General features: G+C 53.7%; 5 protein-coding genes across 5 annotated transcripts; 3 read left to right on the top strand and 2 right to left on the bottom strand.

Annotated features, from left to right (window-relative positions):
• Nucleotides 1-325: 325 nt before the first annotated feature.
• Nucleotides 326-935, top strand: J7T54_008197 (ubiquitin-conjugating enzyme E2 W-A-like protein; the record flags this gene model as incomplete). The annotated part of the gene is made up of 3 exons (XM_051508417.1): nucleotides 326-373; nucleotides 440-605; nucleotides 667-935. The coding sequence occupies 3 exons, from the start codon at nucleotides 326-328 to the stop codon at nucleotides 933-935; spliced, it is 483 nt and encodes a 160-aa protein (XP_051360435.1).
• Nucleotides 936-1,582: 647 nt separating this feature from the next.
• J7T54_008198 (uncharacterized protein) lies at nucleotides 1,583-7,896 on the top strand (the record flags this gene model as incomplete). Its single annotated transcript, XM_051508418.1, has 6 exons — nucleotides 1,583-1,660; nucleotides 1,733-1,928; nucleotides 2,029-3,624; nucleotides 3,676-3,787; nucleotides 4,659-4,826; nucleotides 4,911-7,896. 6 exons carry the CDS (start codon nucleotides 1,583-1,585, stop codon nucleotides 7,894-7,896), a joined length of 5,136 nt encoding a protein of 1,711 aa, XP_051360436.1.
• Nucleotides 7,897-8,223: 327 nt separating this feature from the next.
• Nucleotides 8,224-9,386, bottom strand: J7T54_008199 (ATP synthase subunit gamma-like protein; the record flags this gene model as incomplete). The annotated part of the gene is made up of 4 exons (XM_051508419.1): nucleotides 8,224-8,352; nucleotides 8,405-8,538; nucleotides 8,608-9,194; nucleotides 9,331-9,386. 4 exons carry the CDS (start codon nucleotides 9,384-9,386, stop codon nucleotides 8,224-8,226), a joined length of 906 nt encoding a protein of 301 aa, XP_051360437.1.
• Nucleotides 9,387-10,244: 858 nt separating this feature from the next.
• J7T54_008200 (dna topoisomerase i) lies at nucleotides 10,245-13,386 on the top strand (the record flags this gene model as incomplete). Its single annotated transcript, XM_051508421.1, has 5 exons — nucleotides 10,245-10,299; nucleotides 10,571-10,791; nucleotides 10,851-12,443; nucleotides 12,494-13,195; nucleotides 13,246-13,386. The coding sequence occupies 5 exons, from the start codon at nucleotides 10,245-10,247 to the stop codon at nucleotides 13,384-13,386; spliced, it is 2,712 nt and encodes a 903-aa protein (XP_051360438.1).
• Nucleotides 13,387-14,074: 688 nt separating this feature from the next.
• J7T54_008201 (Extracellular glycosidase-like protein) lies at nucleotides 14,075-15,234 on the bottom strand (the record flags this gene model as incomplete). The annotated part of the gene is made up of 2 exons (XM_051508422.1): nucleotides 14,075-15,087; nucleotides 15,138-15,234. The coding sequence occupies 2 exons, from the start codon at nucleotides 15,232-15,234 to the stop codon at nucleotides 14,075-14,077; spliced, it is 1,110 nt and encodes a 369-aa protein (XP_051360439.1).
• Between the last annotated feature and the right edge of the window lie 3,306 nt (nucleotides 15,235-18,540).

The following is an 18,540-nucleotide window of genomic DNA, read 5'->3' on the forward strand; positions in this document are numbered from 1 at the left end:
CAGTGACTTTGGTGGGGTCCGTGTTTGCGGGGCAATTACCTCCGTCCATGCGTCGCAATGATTCCCAATATTAGACCTGAATGCAGCTCTTCATGAGGCACCGGCCCGTTCCCATTCATGCTCACATATCTTAGCCTTCCCTTCACCCAAACACACCACTGATCATTACCAAAGAGTCGGCTATCATTCGGCTACCAATTTGCTAGTTTTATTTGGGACGACGTCGCTCGCAGTCTAGCGCGCCACCAGTGCATTCGACCATCCCCTGCTCTGACCTACGTATAAGACGGCAACATCACCATCACCATCGGGATATCACGGCATCATGTCGGCCGGCATGAGTGGTCGGCGTTTGATGAAGGAGCTGAGTAAAGTGCGCAAACGGCCCTCGGCGCTTTTGATCCGCGTACCAAACGACTGCTCACACATCGCATGTTAGATTCAGAACGATGGGCTTCCTCCTGGGATTGAGCTGGTCTCGTCTGGGGAGAGTGATGCCGACAACAGCGATTGGCTACTCGACATCCGCGTCCTGGACGACAATCCCCTATACAAAAACCAAGTCTACCGGCTACGATTCAGATTCCCGAAAGCATATCCTATAGGTACGATCTGCACCGCCTGTTCTCCGCAATTTCGAGGCTGAGCAACTGATGTCTTGTCAAGAACCACCCGAAGTGACGTTCGAAAACCGCCCCGACCGACCGATCCCCATGCACCCTCACGTCTACTCAAATGGCATCATCTGCCTCGATCTCCTTGGCAGCCAAGGCTGGAGCCCCGTGCAAAGTGCGCAAAGTGTTTGCATGAGCATCCAGAGTATGTTGACCAGCAACAACAAGAACGAGCGGCCCGAAGGCGATGAGCAGTTCGTCAAGATGAACAAATCGAGGCCGAGGGATATCCAATTCTTGTATGACGATAATACTGTTTGAGCGGAGGGTAACATCAAATTGCGTTTGCTATGGCGATTGCGGCGATAGTGGAATATTAGGTCGAACCTGGAGAAATCTGATTTCGCGATTTGTCGACCAGCCTCGTGCAGAATCATGGCTCTAGTTAGAAGAATGGCGTCTTGGTATTGCTTTCTATATAATACGACGCGGCATCCTACGCCCTGATCATGGACACATATGTGGACCACGAGCCATGTCAAGGCAAAGAGGGGAACTAAGCGATGCCATTTCCAAGAGCACGTTTCTGCTTGCTAAACCTCTAAACGGATCTAGCACCGTCCGAGCAAGTGCAAAGTATTCAACTCTCTTGCATGTACATTAGGATTAACGAACACATGTTTAACCCAAGGGAACTTGTAAAGAATGGCGATCACCTCCACCATCCACAGCGAATGACGTCGCCAATTCGAGCATTGTGCAGGCAGGGGTGGGGGAGAGTGATCGGTCGGCGCCCAGGCGGGTTCATCACGCCCCGCAATCCGTTCGACGTACCTTACCTACCTGAGCTCCAACGACTGGAGCAGCTCGAATGCCTACCTCCAGCATCTTCACCGCTCAACGCTCACAACGAATCTCTTAGCCCGCTGGCCGTCTCCTTACTCAACCTCTGCCTGCGGTGAGCCGTCATGGCTCCACGCACAGAGTTCAGCATCGATCAATTGCGCAACAAGGCTCGCAAGGACCTGCTTTACTTGCTCGAGGGTGTACGTAAGGCTCTCTCGCCCCCGTTCGCGCTTCTGTGTACGTCTCAGCTAATCTCACGCTCGCTTGTCCAGGTTCGGGGTAAGAAGAATGTGGTTCTTGATCGCAGCCTCGTCGGTCCGGTTGGGACCATCGTCAAAGTCTCGACACTCCAGGAGTACGGCGTCGATAAGTTTTTCGTCCTCGAGAACGACAATGTCGACTCGACGCAGAGCAACGTGGTGTTCATCGCGCGAGGAGAATGCGGGCGTCATGCAGAGACGATAGCAGGTCAGTCGCCCACCATCGACACTCAACCACCGCTGGCTTCGCGAATCCACCGCGGCATGCGATCTTGAGTATCGAGCTGTGTTACTGACGCTCAGTATAGCTCAAATAAAGCGGGTGCGACGCGAAAGCCAGATTGGCCACGAGTTCCACATCTTCTGGGTTCCACGGCGAACGCTAGTATCTGATCAGTTGCTCGAGGAGGCTGGTGTCCTAGGTGATGTTAACGTGTCGGAGCTGCCGCTTTCGTTCTTCCCTCTTGAGAAGGATGTCTTGTCACTCGAATTGGACGATGCATTCCAAGATCTATATCTCTCGAAAGATATTACACCAAACTTCCTCGTGGCAAGGGCCCTCATGGACATACAGACCAGCCACGGGCTGTTCCCGCGGATAACAGGCAAAGGAGACAACGCCAAGCGAGTTGCTGATCTGCTTGTGCGCATGCGACAGGAGGCTCTCGCTGGCGAAGACTCAACCGAGGCCAGTCGAGCGGGACTGACACCGAGTACAACGAACGAAGGTGTCATTATCATTGATCGCGAGGTCGATTTCGTGACGCCATTGCTCACGCAACTTACATACGAAGGTCTGATCGACGAAGTTTTTAAGATCCAGAACAACCAGACCAAGGTAGACACGACAATTGTGGGAGCGCAGGCCCAGTCCTCTGCAACAACGTCACAAGCCCGCCAGCAAACCGTTCAACTCGATTCGAGCGATAACCTATACGACCAATTGCGTGATGCTAATTTCGCCATTGTCGGTTCATTGCTGAACAAAGTCGCTCGCCGGCTAGCTGAGATGCAGTCAGACTACGAGGGAAAGCATAAACAAAAGAGTATCGCGGAGCTTAAGGAATTTGTCGGACAGCTTCCGGCTTATCAACAAGAACACCGAAGCGCACGCATTCATGCAGGCCTAGTAGAAGAGATCATCAAGCATACTCGCAGCGACCAATTCAGAGGTTTGCTCGAGGTACAGCAGAATCTCGCAGCTGGTGCAGACCCCTCTACGCAGTTGGAGCGTATCGAGGAACTAGTGGCGCGGAATGCACCTCTCCGCGAAACCCTGAGATTACTCTGCATCTACTCGTGCATATCGGGGGGTATCAAGCCTCGAGATTTTGATCACTTCCGAAGATTGATCCTGCAAGGATATGGGCATCAGCATCTGCTGACGCTGAACAACCTGGAGAAGCTGCAGCTCTTCTTGTCGCGATCCTCTTCACTGGCCAACATGATACCCGTCACAGGCAATGCTGGCAATGGCGATGGAACCAAGACCAACTACTCGTATCTACGTAAACAGCTGCGGCTCATCGTGGACGAGGTACAGGAAGACGACCCGAACGACGTGGCCTACGTTTATAGCGGCTACGCTCCGCTGTCTATACGACTCGTGCAGTGTGTCCTTCAGAAGCAGTACTTATTGAACGCGACAAAGGGTGGCACTGGCGGCGGGTCTGGCGGTGTGGCCTCGGGCGTAGGTTCGCAGGGCTGGCATGGGTTCGACGATGCAGTGAAGCATGTTCGCGGAGCGACTTTCTACGAGCACCAGAAAGGCGAGGACAAGGCCGTCAAAGCGCGGGCTTTGTTGTCTGGAAACGGGAGCCGGCAGACGGTGTTCGTGGTTTTCGTGGGTGGTATCACGTTCACTGAGATTGCTGCCCTGCGCTTCATCGCAAAGCAAGAAGAGGGTAAGCCGAAAGCCATGCATTATTCCATGCACAATTTTAACGCAGTGTCAGGCCGGCGCAACATCGTCATATGTACGACCTCGATCATTAGCGGAAACCGAATGATGGATGCGGCCCTCGAGACAGGCTCCTTCGCGAAAGAGCAGCCGGTCGACGCTTCGGCGTAAGCTCCAAGGCGACATGTTCTCTGTCGATGAATCGCATGCAGCGACAAGAACCGGTCGTGTTATACCCAATATCCAAGGCTGATCTGAGTTTAAGAAAGATCACGATGCTGTTGGGATGTAATAATGTATCCACAGCATGGGAATCGACAGAGTCGGAATTCTCGAAGTGGCTCAGCCAGGACTTAGTTTTGCACGTGACTAGCGACTCGACGACACCTTCAGCATCGCCAGCTTTGAGGGGTGGCCAATAGAAGCTCCCAGTGTCGGTCTATACCATCTCCTTCCATACCTTGTATAATTCAAATAAAACATCCAGATATTTCTTATCGCCTTTCCAAAGAAAAAAGGACACCCACTTGTCAACAAAGAGTCTGTGCTCCTGCATCGCCGTGGAATTAACTTACTTTGTGCAAAGGGTCAGTGACGGCAGCAGCCAACGAAACCATCTGCCGTATTCGATGAGGCATCATACAATCAATGCACTTCACTGACTTATTTTAGAGGCATTAAATAAGGTCTATTCTCTGTCGAACAATGCATCGATCGTTGACGATAGATCGTTTGCGCTTGTACCCATAATATCCCGGCGTGGCGCGCTCTGATTGAGTTTCACGATATCATCGCACGTCTTATATCGCGCCACGCTAGACAAAGGCGTCGTCCGTTGCGACCTACGTTTCTTACGATGGCGGCAACAGCGCCAGATCATACATATGAGGTTCTTAGTTCGACCGATGGGAACGCTTTTGTCTGGAAGGCAAATTACTCCACCGCAAATTCGAACCATCATCTCGCGGCTTATCCTGCGAGTTCGATGCCATCCTCAGACAGCCATGCGCGCCATATCCGGGCATCATCACCTCACAGCTCGACGTCGTCTTTACTATCGGAGATCGACGTCGATGCATTGTCCGACATCCGATCCGTGAATATCGACAGTGACGAGGACATGGATGACGTGGGATACGATGATGTAGACGGCGGAGATGGCAATGAGGCTCTGGGAATGGACTCATCAGCCATGGACATCAGCGGGTGAGTTTGCCCCCAGAATACTCCTGTTCATTACACGCTGGTCCCGCTCGCGGAAGGTGAGCTTCTGAGTCTGACCAGTTATAGCAACGAGAACGAGGAAGGTGACAATTCGCACACCAGCAATCTCGCACCCCAGAACTCGGTCGACGGTGTCATAGACTCATTCGGGTCGTCTTATTCGGACATTTCAGATATATCTTCGGTGCCGTCAGACATCTCCAGCAAGGCTACAACCCCTGTAGATGCAGAGGGCGCTGAGGATCATCGGGAGGACGAGGAGGAGGACGGCGACGACGACGCAGAGAGCCGCGAGGACACTGCTCAAACCCCTACCACCACGTACCGCCCGTCTTACCACCACGATATCGACCGCCTCGCCTTCAATGTCCGTGCGAAATCATCGATCCCTACCGATATTCCCTCACAGCAGTATGCCTCCGAATGTATCTGGGCCGCCGAGACGTCGAGACTCAATCCATATGCTCTGCATCCGGAGGAGTATCTCCTGTTTCGGCATCACATTTCACACGCTCAAGTAACGACGTACCTCAATATCCGCAACGGCATTTTGCGTCTATGGTTAAAAAACCCTTCCACAGGCGTCACGCGCAAGGCTGCCATAGGATGCGCCAATGCTCGTTGGTTTGACGCTGCAAGTGTATGCTATGACTGGCTTCTTCGGAGGGGTCACATCAACTTTGGTTGTGTGAACGTCCCCAGTTCAGGCCGTTCCTTCTCCGGGGAACCCCCGGCCAAGAAGGCCAAGACTGTCGCTGTGATCGGGGCTGGCTTCTCAGGCCTTAGTTGTGCCCGGCAGTTGGAGTGTCTCTTCAAACAATATGCTGATCGCTTCCATGACCGCGGGGAGGAGCCACCTCGTGTGGTTGTGCTTGAAGGCCGAAGCCGGGTCGGCGGTCGAGTATATTCTAGAGAATTCAAAACACGTCCAAAGCAAAACAATCCGGCCTTTGCGAACAGGCGGCATACAGCTGAGATGGGTGGCATGATCATTACCGGATTCGACAGAGGCAACCCGGTGAATGTCTTGGTCAGAGCTCAGCTTGGCCTGTCGTATCGTGCGCTCACGCCTGATACGACAATTTACGACAGTAATGGGGAGGCGGTCGACATAGATCGGGATCAACAGGCCGAACAGCTCTACAACGACTGTTTGGACAGGGTGAGCGAGTTCAAGCACCTTTCACAGCCCTCCAAACTCATTGAGGGCAACAGTGACCTCATCGAGGAGGGACGTGACAGTCCTGGCGACGGTAGCAGGACGATCATGCAGGCTGAGAAAGCAGCTGCCGCGTTACCCCATGCATTACCCGTCTCAAAGCAGAGTGTGCCGGATAAGGTGAACATGGTACCCGTCTCTTCTGACAGGGTGACTGGCCGCGTCCATATGCAGCCTGGTGTTGCCGCAACACTCAAAGCTTCAGAGAAAGTAAAGATGATGGGGTGGAAAGTCAAGGCTGGTTCTCTCGAGAACGACAGTATTGACTTGACAGACGCTGCTCAAAAGCATGATGCCACACTTGGCTCCGTTCTCGACCACACAATAACGCAATACCAGAACTTTGTGGACCTCAGTCCTCTGGATCTGAGACTTCTCAACTGGCATATCGCCAATCTTGAGTACAGCAACGCAACCAACCTTCATATGCTCAGCCTCCCTCTTTGGGACATTGACGCTGGCAATGAATGGGAAGGAGCACACACAATGGTCGTCGGTGGATATCAGAGTGTCGCCCGTGGATTACTGCAATGCCCAGCTCCACTCGACATCAGGATGCAGCACCCTGTTGAATCAATCAACTACAACAGTGCTGATCCTCAGGAAGGTTACGCCACAATCGTGTGCGAAAATGGGACCGTTGTGGAGGCTGACAGTGTTGTGTGCACAATACCACTCGGTGTTCTCAAGCGAAACACTATCAAATTTGAACCTCCGTTGCCCTCGTGGAAGCAGGGCGTCATCGATAGGCTTGGGTTCGGAATCTTGAACAAGGTTGTGCTGGTGTATAACAAGATCTTTTGGGGGGCTGATCGAGACATTTTTGGCGTTCTTCGAGATGCCCCTGCCCGTCGCAGCACTTCCCAGCAAGACTACGGCTACAACCGCGGCCGCTTTTTCCAATGGTTCAATGTCACGCATACTACGGGTTTGCCGTGTCTCGTTGCGCTGATGGCAGGCGACGCTGGTTTCAACACTGAGTGTACGGACAATTACGCTCTGGTCTCTGAAGCTACCAGTGTCCTACGCGGTATCTTCGGCAAGGATGTACCATATCCTGTTGAAGCTGTGGTCACCAGATGGGGCTCTGATCGCTTTGCCAGGGGCAGCTACTCATCAGCTGCACCTGGTATGAAACCAGGCGATTACGACGCCATGGCCCGGCCCATTGGCAATCTGTTCTTTGCTGGCGAGCATACTATCGGCACACATCCTGCTACGGTGCACGGAGCATACCTGTCGGGCCTGCGAGCTGCTTCTGAGGTCCTGGAGGAAATGCTTGGTCCGATTGAGGTGCCGACGCCACTGGTCCTCCCCAAAGACTCACTACTCCTTCATAAGCGGAATCAATCGGCTCTTGATCCACGCCGGGCTCGTTTGGAATCTTACGAGCTGGATGTTTGGGCTCATGTCCGCTCCAAGATTGGAGAGCGACCTGTGCCTCCTCCCAGGGGCGCCGTGACTGCCTTCAGCTTGTACAGCAGGCAGCACTACGATGAGGTGAAGGCAAAGTGCAAGACGAATCGCAAGCCAGGCAAGAATCGTTCCATTGGCAACGAGGTCCGGATGAAGTTAGCCAAGATGTGGAAGGCGACATCGCCAGATGAGCGCGAGCCATTTGAAGAGCAGATCGCCGAGAGCAAACGTCTCCATGCCGAGGCCATGCAGAGGCATAACCAGCTCTGCGAGAAATGGGACCAAGAGGCTTCAGAGCTGCGGAGCGCATATGAGAAAGAGAATCCCAGTGTGCCCGGACCAGAGGAGCTGGACAGCGAGAGCTCGACTCCCAACAAGTTCCGACGTGCAAAGCCCGTGAGCTATGCCGAGAGCTGAGGTACTGTACGATTCCTCCGTATATATAGCCGCTTAGCGATTTGATTATGTGGGTGCTTGGTGTTTGGGAAAGGTGGTTTGATCCAAGGCCCAAGTGCACAATTGGGTTGAGGCTTGCAGATCACTAGATCGTAATGGAATGACATTACGAAATTCTTCATGTCCAAAAATCTGAATTGCACGATACATGCCGTACTAGGGAATTTGACGATGTCTCTGTTACATTGTGGCGAACACGGTAGGACGCCGGGGGTAAAGTAGATTTGTACAAAGGAAAAGAGCTTCTATTCCTGCAGCTGACCGCTCAATTCGCACATCGCTCGAGCTTTACATGTCCGCCGACGCGGTGGCACCAGTAATAATCTCGACCAGCTCGTTGGTAATGACGGCCTGTCGGGAGCGGTTGTACTGGATCTGGAGCTTGTTGATCATCTCACCCGCGTTCTTGGTGGCGTTCTGGGTTATTGTCAGTCGTGTCCCACGTAATTGGAGGCACAATTTCACTCACGTCCATGGCGTTTCGACGGGAAGACATCTCGCAAGCGTGGCCCTCTGCAAGAGCCCAGTACAGGGAGTTGGCGAGAGAGTACTCGCGGAGGTTGGAGAGGGACTCCTCCTCGACCTCGAAGGCGGAGAAGTTGGCTGCGCAGAGCTGTTAGATATGACTGCTACCAAGACAACCTTATGCCTTTTGATCCTCGATTCACTTACGGGACTGGGTGATGGCCTCCTCGGAAAATGCCTCAATGAAGGTAGGCTCGTAGCTGGTGGCGTTGATGAACTTGTTGTACAGGATCTTGACGTCGGTGTACTCGGTAGGGAGCAGAGAGACCTGGTCGGCGATGGCCTGGGCATCGGCAAAGGTGGGGACGTTGCGGCCGACACCAGCAAAGGTGAGCTGGAGAGACTGAGGGTTGGACCTCGACAGCTGAGCACGACACTTCTCGCCAATGACGACGAGGTCAGAAGAGCCCTCCTCGGCAAAGAGCTTGCGGATGCGACGAGACAGACCAGAGTGAATACCACCGCAGAGACCACGGTCAGACGAGCAGACGATGATGAGGGACTTCTTCTCTTCAACCTCGGGGACCTTGGTCTCGGCGGCCTCGAAGACCTCCTGCGAGGTCTCGCCGTACTTGCGCGACTCCTCCATGGCACGGCTAGCGCGGGTGAGCTTGGTGGAGGCGACGACCTTCATGGTGTTGGTGATCTTCTTCATGTTGTTCATTGACTTGAGGCGGTCGTTAATCTCGCGGAGAGTCGCGTAGCCCGCGACACCGGCGGGAGCAGCAGCGGCCCTGGAAACACGTCCATCAGCATTGTTCCTACTCAACCGTTTCCGAATTTGCCCTGATCCTCAATGCGCGGTCGCAGTTCCTTCTGTTGGTCGGTCGCATCTGGCTCGGCAAGCAAATTCTTGTCCGTCCGACTTACCGAGTGGGCACCGCAGCCGCAGCGCGGAGAGCTGAACGAGCCGTGCGGGACAGCATAGTGGTGATTGTAGAGATGACGGGGAAGATCGAGCCTCTGCCAGCGGTGGCTCAATTGATACGCAAGATCAATTGATGGGAGTGACGTTTCCTAAGGTGAGGATGGTGCTGCTGTCCCCAGTCGCTAGAGGTGGTTTTCCTGAGGTGCCATTTTCCCGGGAAATTCCCGGGTTGCTTTGGATCACGTGAGGCGTCTCTTTGCGAGGCGCTTCCAAGGCGGCTCCGATCCGGGCCGCGCATGAGTTGGGGCAGGAGGATCTTACTCGCGCGTGCTGCGGACAGCACAATCCATTTTGGGGCATGATCACAGAGTTTTGCTACCAGATGAGTCTGCCTATATGTTTCTAAATGAATATCACTCTAAGATTCTGAGAGCCGCCATCGAAGCACCCATCATGGCTGCAACTCTTCCTTTGTCCTGCCATGATGGAATTGAATCGGACACGGGCCCACAGCTTGGAGATCGCAGCCAATCCTGCAGCGTAAGCAGATTCGTGCTGAGTGGCCCCTTCCCTCGGAAGCACGCGCCGTCTAAAAGGGTAGCCTCACCCAAGATTCCAGATTGTTAGAACCTCTGCCTCACTCGCTGTGCCTTAATTCTCCGGCCCAGGTCAGATTCTCCCTCATTATTATTCTTTTGCGACCTAGGCAAGCAACTCACACGAGATTTCAACGCTGGCCACAACGAGGTGGTCTATCCACCTCTTGACCATTTGCAGATCTCTGAGTATCTCCAACTCGCCGCTACGAGTGCGCATCCAACTACCAACTCCATTCGCTGCCGTTCACACGTCATTTCAACCACCTTTCGCTGCGATCTCTTCTTTCGCGGCGCTACAGTCACCACGAGTAGCAAAGATGTCGTCTGCCTATTCAGATGATGACCAGCCTCTGGCGAAGAGCAATGGGCATTGTAAGTCATGCATTGCGCCTCTTATCGACAACTCGTCAGTCCGCATGTCTTGCGCGCTCCTCCTGTCTGCGAATGTGAGGAACGCGTTAGGATAGACTCCAGACGGTCCCTCCCAAAAACCTTGGCCCACCCGAGTCTCAACCCGCATCTCTTTTCCCCCTTACTAGCTCATGCCACACTCCGAAGTGTTCATCATTCCTTGCTCTCTCAAAATTCTCAGGCGTGTCGTGCATGAGATTTGAATGTCAACTAATTCGCTCTCTCAATCTAGTGTCCAATGAGAAAATTTCTCCCGCCGAGGACGCACGCCTTGACAAGTCTTTGCCTAACGACAAGCCTATGGCGCCTGGTATCTCCATACGCAATGGGCCAGTGGAGGATGCGATGGACGTCGACGAGCCGATGACGAATGGCCACAAGCGCAAGTCGCGGTCCTCGATTTCCAAGCCCCTGTACAAGGATGAATCAGGAAGCGAAGATGATCAGCCTCTGGTACGTTTTGAAGATGCAACAAGATCGTCGTCGCAATTATGTACTCAGACCAGCGTTAGGCGAAGCGGACCAAGACCAATGGCAACAACAACGCCGCATCGGACTCCGACGATGCGCCTTTGAAAAGCAAGAAGATGCCACCGTCGTACAAGGAGACGGCTCTACCCGATACCTCGTCTGACGACGACACTCCCCTCAATGTCAAGCTGTCGAAGAAGAAGAGTGCCATCGAGAAGGCTGCTGCGAAGGAAGCCCAGCAAATCCGAGCGAAGGACTCGAAGACCAAAGCCAAGAAGGTTGTCAAGGATGAGTCGGATGACGACGACAGGCCGATTGCCAAGAGCCGACCGTCCAATGGCGCCGCATCCCAGGCAAAACGCAAACCCAACGGCGTGAAGAAGGAAGAGTCCGATTCGGATGCACCGATAAAGAAGACCAAGGCTGCGCCCAAGAAAGCCAAGGCAACCACCGCGCCCAACAAGAAGGTCAAGGCCAAGACCGAAACACCAGACGTCGAGGATGAAGAGAAGTTTGCTTGGTGGAATGCCGAGAGCATGGGCGATGGCTCTATCAAGTGGCATACGCTTGAACACAACGGTGTCATTTTCCCTCCCGAGTACGAGCCGATGCCAAAGCACGTCAAGATGCGCTACGACGGAGAGCCCATTGATCTCAGCATCGAAGCGGAAGAAGTCGCTAGCTTTTGGGTTCATTTGATCATCACCAACTCTGTGGACAACTTGAACAAGCCGCAGTTCCGGGAGAACTTCTTCAACGACTTCAAAGAATACGTCAAGAAATATGGTGCTACAAATAAAGATGGGAAGAAGGTTGCCTTTACCAGCCTCGAAAAGTGTGACTTCCAGCCCATGGTCGACTACCTGGGCCCTCTGCACGAGGCCCGGAAGAACAAGTCGAAAGAAGAGAAGGCTGCCATCAAGAAGGCAAAGGATGAGGCCGAGGCGCCCTACCTTTACTGCATTTGGGACGGTCGGAAAGAATTGCTCGGCAACCCTCGTGTCGAACCTCCCGGCTTGTTTCGAGGCCGTGGCGAGCACCCCAAGACCGGCAAGGTCAAGACTCGAGTCTCTCCCGAGCAGGTCACGATCAACATCGGCAAGGACGCAAAAGTTCCCACTCCACCGGCTGGCCACAAATGGGGCAAGGTCGTTCACGAACAAGGAGCTACGTGGGTCGCTATGTGGAAAGAAAACATCAACGGTGCTCACAAGTATGTGATGCTTGCTGCCAACAGCGCCATCAAAGGCATGAGCGACATGAAGAAGTTCGAGAAGGCGCGTGAGCTCAAGAAGCACATTGACAAAATTCGGAAGGATTATACCAAGGACCTCAAGTCGGAGCTCAGCGCTGATCGCCAACGGGCGACTGCCATGTACTTTATCGATAAGCTTGCTCTCAGAGCAGGTAACGAGAAGGACGCTGAAAATGAGGCGGAGACTGTCGGTTGCTGCTCCCTGAAGTTTGAGCACATCACCTTGACACCACCCAACAAGGTGACCTTTGATTTTCTGGGCAAAGACAGTATTCGTTACCACGAGACCTCCGAGGTGGATCCGCAGATTTTCAAGAATCTGAAAATCTTCAAGAAACCGCCAAAGGGGGAAGGTGACGACATTTTTGACCGGTTGAGCGTAAGTCCGTCCTTCTCTTATGCCCGTATGGTTTACTGAACAATCCGCAGACGACCCAACTCAACAAGCATTTGACAAGTTACATGCCGGGGTTGACCGCAAAGGTCTTCCGTACCTACAATGCGTCCTACACCATGTCTCAAGAACTTAAGAAGCTTGACAAGGATCCCCGTGCACGGGGTACTATCGCGGAGAAGGTGAAGCTCTACAACGATGCCAACCGAGAGGTTGCAATTCTTTGCAACCACAAGAGAAGTGTCGGTGCTGCCCATGAGTCGCAGATGGCCAAGCTTGGTGACAAAATCAAGGGTATCAAGTACCAGAACTGGCGCATGAAAAAGATGATTCTTGATGTTGACAAGACCCAACGCAAGAAACTGGGCACCGCGTTTTTCGAGCGCGATGAAGACCTGACCGACGAGTGGATCAAGGAACATCAAGAATGGCTAGTAGAGCAGGAGCGCATCAAGATCACCAAGAAATTTGAAAAGGAGAACGAGAAGCGTAAGGCAGATAAGGAGAAGGCTCACCCCGAGAAGGAGCTAAAGGAGCGTCTCCGGGCTTTGAAAGACCTCGAGGCCAAGTTCAAAAAGGAGAACAAGGACAACAAAGTCGAGGCTGAAGGCAGGAGCCCGACTGTCGAGAAATTCATTGCCAGTATCGAGAAGAACGAGGAACGCATCAAGACGATAGAGTTGCAGGCTGCGGATCGTGATGGCAACAAGGAAGTTGCCCTGGGAACATCCAAAATCGTGAGTCAACTAACCCTGATCAGGCATAGATGGATGCTAATATGGCACAGAACTACATCGACCCTCGGTTGTCCGTGGTCTTCTGCAAGAAATTTGACGTCCCTATCGAGAAGATCTTTTCCAAGACATTGCGGGACAAGTTTAACTGGGCGATCCAAACCGTTGAGGATAACGAAGATTGGGAATTTTAGATGTTGGCCATTGGACAGGCAAGTTACATATGATCTCTTCGAAACGAAATGTATGCATTGGGCTTAGCATGGTGGAGGTTCAATCATCTCCCGACCTAGTATCAGTTTACAGGGATGGATGCATCATATATCAGAAGCATGGGAAGCGCGGCGAATATCGTAGAGTTGGGTAAGCAAGGTAAGACCCGGACAAGATTCGGTCTTAGATGAAAGCACTACGAAGCTAGTACTTGATCCGCAAGGCTTACCAGAGAGGCATATACAATACAGCAGCAATCTTAGCTTTGATGACAAAGGCTACACAGGCTCACTCAGTACGCAAGCGATGTGTGCGAGGCAAAGTATACAACAAAGTCCAGCAATGGACTTGTCTTGATTAGTATCGATGATGATCATCTTGCTGCCCATCCTTATCTTTATATACACCTTGCACAATATGCGCCAGCACCTCAACTCTATTCTATATATGCGTGTGTATCATGTCGCCAATCCGTAAATGCTGATCAATGAGTCCGAATCCTAGATGCGCCAATAGAACCATGCAATGCAACGTTGCCAAACACAGTGAAAGGAAATCCGAGCAACCAGAGGCCTTGGGTCCGAGCTGTGGCCCAGAGTATACCCATCGCTCGCCAAGCTGAAGTGCCGCCATTCCCCCTTACGCCACGTTTTCTTGTCGATCAATTTACTACAAGACAAAAGCGCCCAACAGGCCCGCGAGGAGAAGCATCGCCATTCGGGGCGCTTGTACCCTCAGCGAGCTACTGGGGAGCAGCTTGCCTTCGTCGGTCATTACCCAACCGTCTGGGATGGCGCTATCGGTAGGGCTCGAGCTGCCGTCCCAGGGCCACCCTGTCTGCGTGAGCGTCGCCGAGCTGCCGTCATCGGCGATACCCCCGACGGGGACGGAGGCGTCCTCAGTCATGGCCGATCCCTCGGCGGTGGCTGTGACGGTGATGGCGTCCTCGTTGTCAATGTTGCCGTTGACCTCGCCGTCCTCGGCCTCGATGGACTGCCAGGACCCCGAGTTGTCGGTGTACTTGTACTTCTTGCCCGTGGAGTAGTCGGTGATGGAGAGCCTCTGGACGCTCATGGTGAAGGGGCCCTGGCTGTAGTCGGTCGGGCCGCCCGCCCACTTGACGGTGCCCGAGGGGTTGTGGTTGGGGTCACCGCCGGCCCAGGCGCCGAACTTGACCTGCATGGGGGTCTGCGGGTACTGGTTGTCCTCGGCGTCGTCGTAGCCGAGCTGGCGCACGACGGTGCCGTCCACCATCCACACGATGCGCTCGTTTGTCCAGTCAATCGTGTAGGTGATCCAGTCGGACTGCGTGTTCTTGACGTCGTGGAACTGCCCGCGGTTGTAGGTTGTCGTCTGGCCCTTGCCAAAGTAGTTGCTCTGCATCTCGTCTGGGGAACCGCCCAGCCATTCGATGTCAATCTCGTCCAGGGTGTCAGATTCCAGTACCAGAGAGGAGACGATGCCCGCGCCGGGCGCTGCCTTCATTGTGATTTCGACGCGGCCAAACATGATGGTGAAGAGCGATCCCAGTTGCGGTGCGTCGCCTCCTCGGGCGACTGTGAATTGTGCGCCGTCTTGGTCGTCGTACTTCGGTGAGCCGGATGCGGCGAAGGAGTTGACCTCGCCTTGAGTGAAGTCGACGTTGATGGTCATGCCAAGGGCGATGTTGGCTGGGCACTCGGCTACCGTGGGTCAGTCGTGATCGTACACGATCGACGGTGGGATGACTCACTATTCAAGGGATTGCAGTCTGTCCACGTCTGGGCAGTCGCTGTGCTAGCCAACAGGCCACCCAGTAGACCAAAGCCGCTTCGCCAGACCTTCCGCATTGTTGTATGTGATGGAGATAGTACAGCGAGTTTGGCGGGTTGGGTTGCTGGTCTGATCGCCACTGGGTCTTGGGCAAGGCAGAATCAATAGAGAGAGGTTGTGTGTGTAAACTATCCGTACAGGTGCTTTTGATTAGAAGAGGAGTGGCAAGTGTGTGTCTTTGAGGGGAACGTGGAAGATTGGGCCTCGAAGCGGCTGGTTGGGTACATCAATCAACCACGATCCCAGCCACCTCATGCAGATGCTTCTCGACTCTCTCGTCATTGACGTGGCTTCGCAGGTGTCGCATGACTCTAAAATCTGGGCGCGCCAAACTCAAAGTGGACATTACCAGGGTAAACATCGAATTGCCCAGGAAACACGCTGGAAATCAAGACTTTTTAGCAAGGCTTTTGCTGCGTCGGGCCTTGGCCTAGCACTGGCGTAGGGGAGGTTGGGAAGTCGGTCGTCATGCAATGGGGCTTGTGGCGTAATAAAAACATGTGGCTGGGAACGGAGTAACTTTATCGGTATTGCCACCTACCTACCCTAGACATCGAAATCCTCCATCGCGCAGAAACAGTTATATCCGTATATTGTCAACTCCTGCGGCCCTCACTCCATTGCAGTCGATCTTTCAGTTTCTGTTTGGTCTTCAATTGATAGATTGATCAGACGCACAAGGGAGTGGTTGAACACCAAGTTTGCTCTTAGGGTATGTGGGCGACGCAGACGTCCACGTCTCTGCGTTCCCCCAAGGCAACATTGGCGACGCCATCATTGCTCCATTCCTTATCAGGCGCGAAATCACCTGTGTTGGGCATTGGTGAACAGTGGAAACATAGTGTCTCTAAGTGCCTATGACCACACAATCGATTGTGGTGTTCTAATGGCACCAGAGGTTTCCGCCGTGGCATAGCCAACCGCATGGGCTTTCATATGCGGTGCTTGGTCGCGACGTAAGGGCGGCATTGTAGCCGACTTATTATAGTTCGCTCAGACTTCACAACGAGTAGCATGGCGATTGCACTCCGTACGTGTACAGCAGTCAAGAGGGGTGAATCTATCGTGTAGCCGCGCCCGCTGCATATACCTCCTGGTAATGCCTCGACACGCGGCAGTCGCCATTTGTCTTCCAGCACTTGTGACCTTGATCACAACAAGCCTGGGCAAACCGCTTTTCGTTGTTTCAGTGGCGAAGCGGCAGGCATAAGAAGGGTTTGAAACATACCTGCAAGAAACATAAGCGGCATGCCCGACTAAAGGGCGGTCATGCATGAAGACGTGCAAACAACATTCCTGAGCTGCGAGTGTTTAGATCATCAGCGCTTTCTGGGATATTCGTATGAGGCGTATGTTGACCATGGGCCAAGGCCAATGACTTGTATATGAGGAGGCCCCTCGTAGACGGCGACAGCAAGTAATGCCCTACGTCCACCTGTGCGCAGGTTTGCGTCCAATGGCAGCGTCCACAGGTGGCAGAGCTGCTTGTCGTAGGGTTTGGACTCGCGTGTCTCAGACGCGCCCTAGATCCGTGTGTAAGACCCTTCCCCACAGACTCATCATCTCAAACATGACGTGCCGCCGGCGATCTTGGATTTTGTCCGCGTCATTCCCATGCCGCTGTCTCGGATCGTAACGCGTTACCGCAAAGGACGCATGGAGACGCGCTGGAGTCCAAAGCAAGGTGCCGCCTCAAGTTGGTGCAAGGGCAGATTCGACGAGTGAATGATCCTGTGGCGAACCTCCGCCACAGAAACACACTCCAGCACTGACAGCCATACATCAGCCGCGTAGCTCAAGGACCGCGGCTCGCTGACAGCTGCGAGGAGAGGCCAGGTCCGCAAGTGTAGTACATAGAGACCCGTGCAGGGCTTCGCCTACGTCGGCCTCAGTTTGCTCGCTTCTCAACGCCTTTTTGTGTAAGGCGTCTATCATTGGCCGTCACACCCGGAAGTTTGGATCAGGCGCTGCAAAAGAGGCGAGGTTTTCGTTCATATTGCCACGACATGAGGGGCATATGTCACAAAAGCAAAGGACCTTGGGAGAGACTGTCACGGATCTCGCCATTGATCGTGCCGCAATGGCGGGCAAGGTGCCAGGTTGAGTTGCTTGTGTCGGGGCGATCAGCACTGGTTGGCGACTCTTTGAGGTGGTCCAGAGATCTTGTGCAATAATGAGATGGGCAGTCAAGCCATCAATACCATGCCTGGGAACTTGGGCGTCGGTCCGAAGGCTGCGCTGGATGCAAGCCACGATGATGTCGTTGGACGTGCAAACTATCGCCGTGGGGCTCCAAAGTCCACCAGGCACGACGTACGTAGATGGATCTATATCACATATTATATTGTATGCATGCCTGAGGCCCAAGTTTCAGAAGCTTCGGACCCTCTGAAACTTTCTGGAAGGTCCACGAGCGCAAGGATGGGCGAACCGCTAGCTGGTCCAATTGGTCCAACAGACGACAAGCCCGCTTCCGAGTTCCTGCGCTAGTTCGGGAATCGTCTCAACCGTCATGCGGCCGCGACAAGGGCCGGTCGTGGACTCGTGGGTGCCGCAGTTATCCACACAAAATCTCGGTCAATGCGATAATATTAGCGGCCAGGGTGCAGGACGGGCGAGATTGAGAATGCAACACGACCCCAGAATGAGTGACGAAAAGCAGTGGGAGCATGCCCGCGCATCGGGGCCGTGGGAGGTGAGCAAAATGCCAATGTATGGATGGGGCTCTAGGATCCAATTGTACAGCAGCTCGCACGGCGACCAACAAGACGGAGCACCAAGCACTCGCTCGGCCGATCTGATACTAACAAGTTAGTCTGTAATTAGATACTTGCTAACGTCAGGCTACGGTGGTCCGAGCCAGCGGAATGGCCCCGGGAACCAGGGTACTACTTCCAAGGACCAGGGCAGGCCAATTGTAATCTGCTTCCTTTCTCACAGTCCTCGCCACGGATCGAAGCGACTGTATTCTCGTGAAATGCTGGCATGTCGTTGTGTTCTGCCAGCAGCTGAGACAAAGCACGTGTATCGTCAAGAGCCGGGCCTTACGGCCACTTGAAACAGCCGACGTTGGGCGAGGTCAACGTGCGCAGCAGAACTGTCAAGTCTGTCACATTATCTTTCCGACGACTTGCGCCAAGCTCGACTTTGAGGGTCCAGTGGCGATTTCTGTTATCGGCGCGAATGGAGACGTCCATGAATCTGGGGGAGATCAGGGTCGGAAACGAGACCTTCTTTGGGTTGCCCACTCCGCTCCTGCTGGGACGGTGCCTGTGGAGGCATCCAAGCCCTCAGACAGAGATCAGTGAGCAGAGAGAAGAGAC

This window comes from Emericellopsis cladophorae (assembly GCF_022114955.1).
Source record: "Emericellopsis cladophorae strain MUM 19.33 chromosome Unknown NODE_44_length_188334_cov_123_963608, whole genome shotgun sequence".
NCBI lineage: Eukaryota > Fungi > Ascomycota > Sordariomycetes > Hypocreales > Bionectriaceae > Emericellopsis > Emericellopsis cladophorae.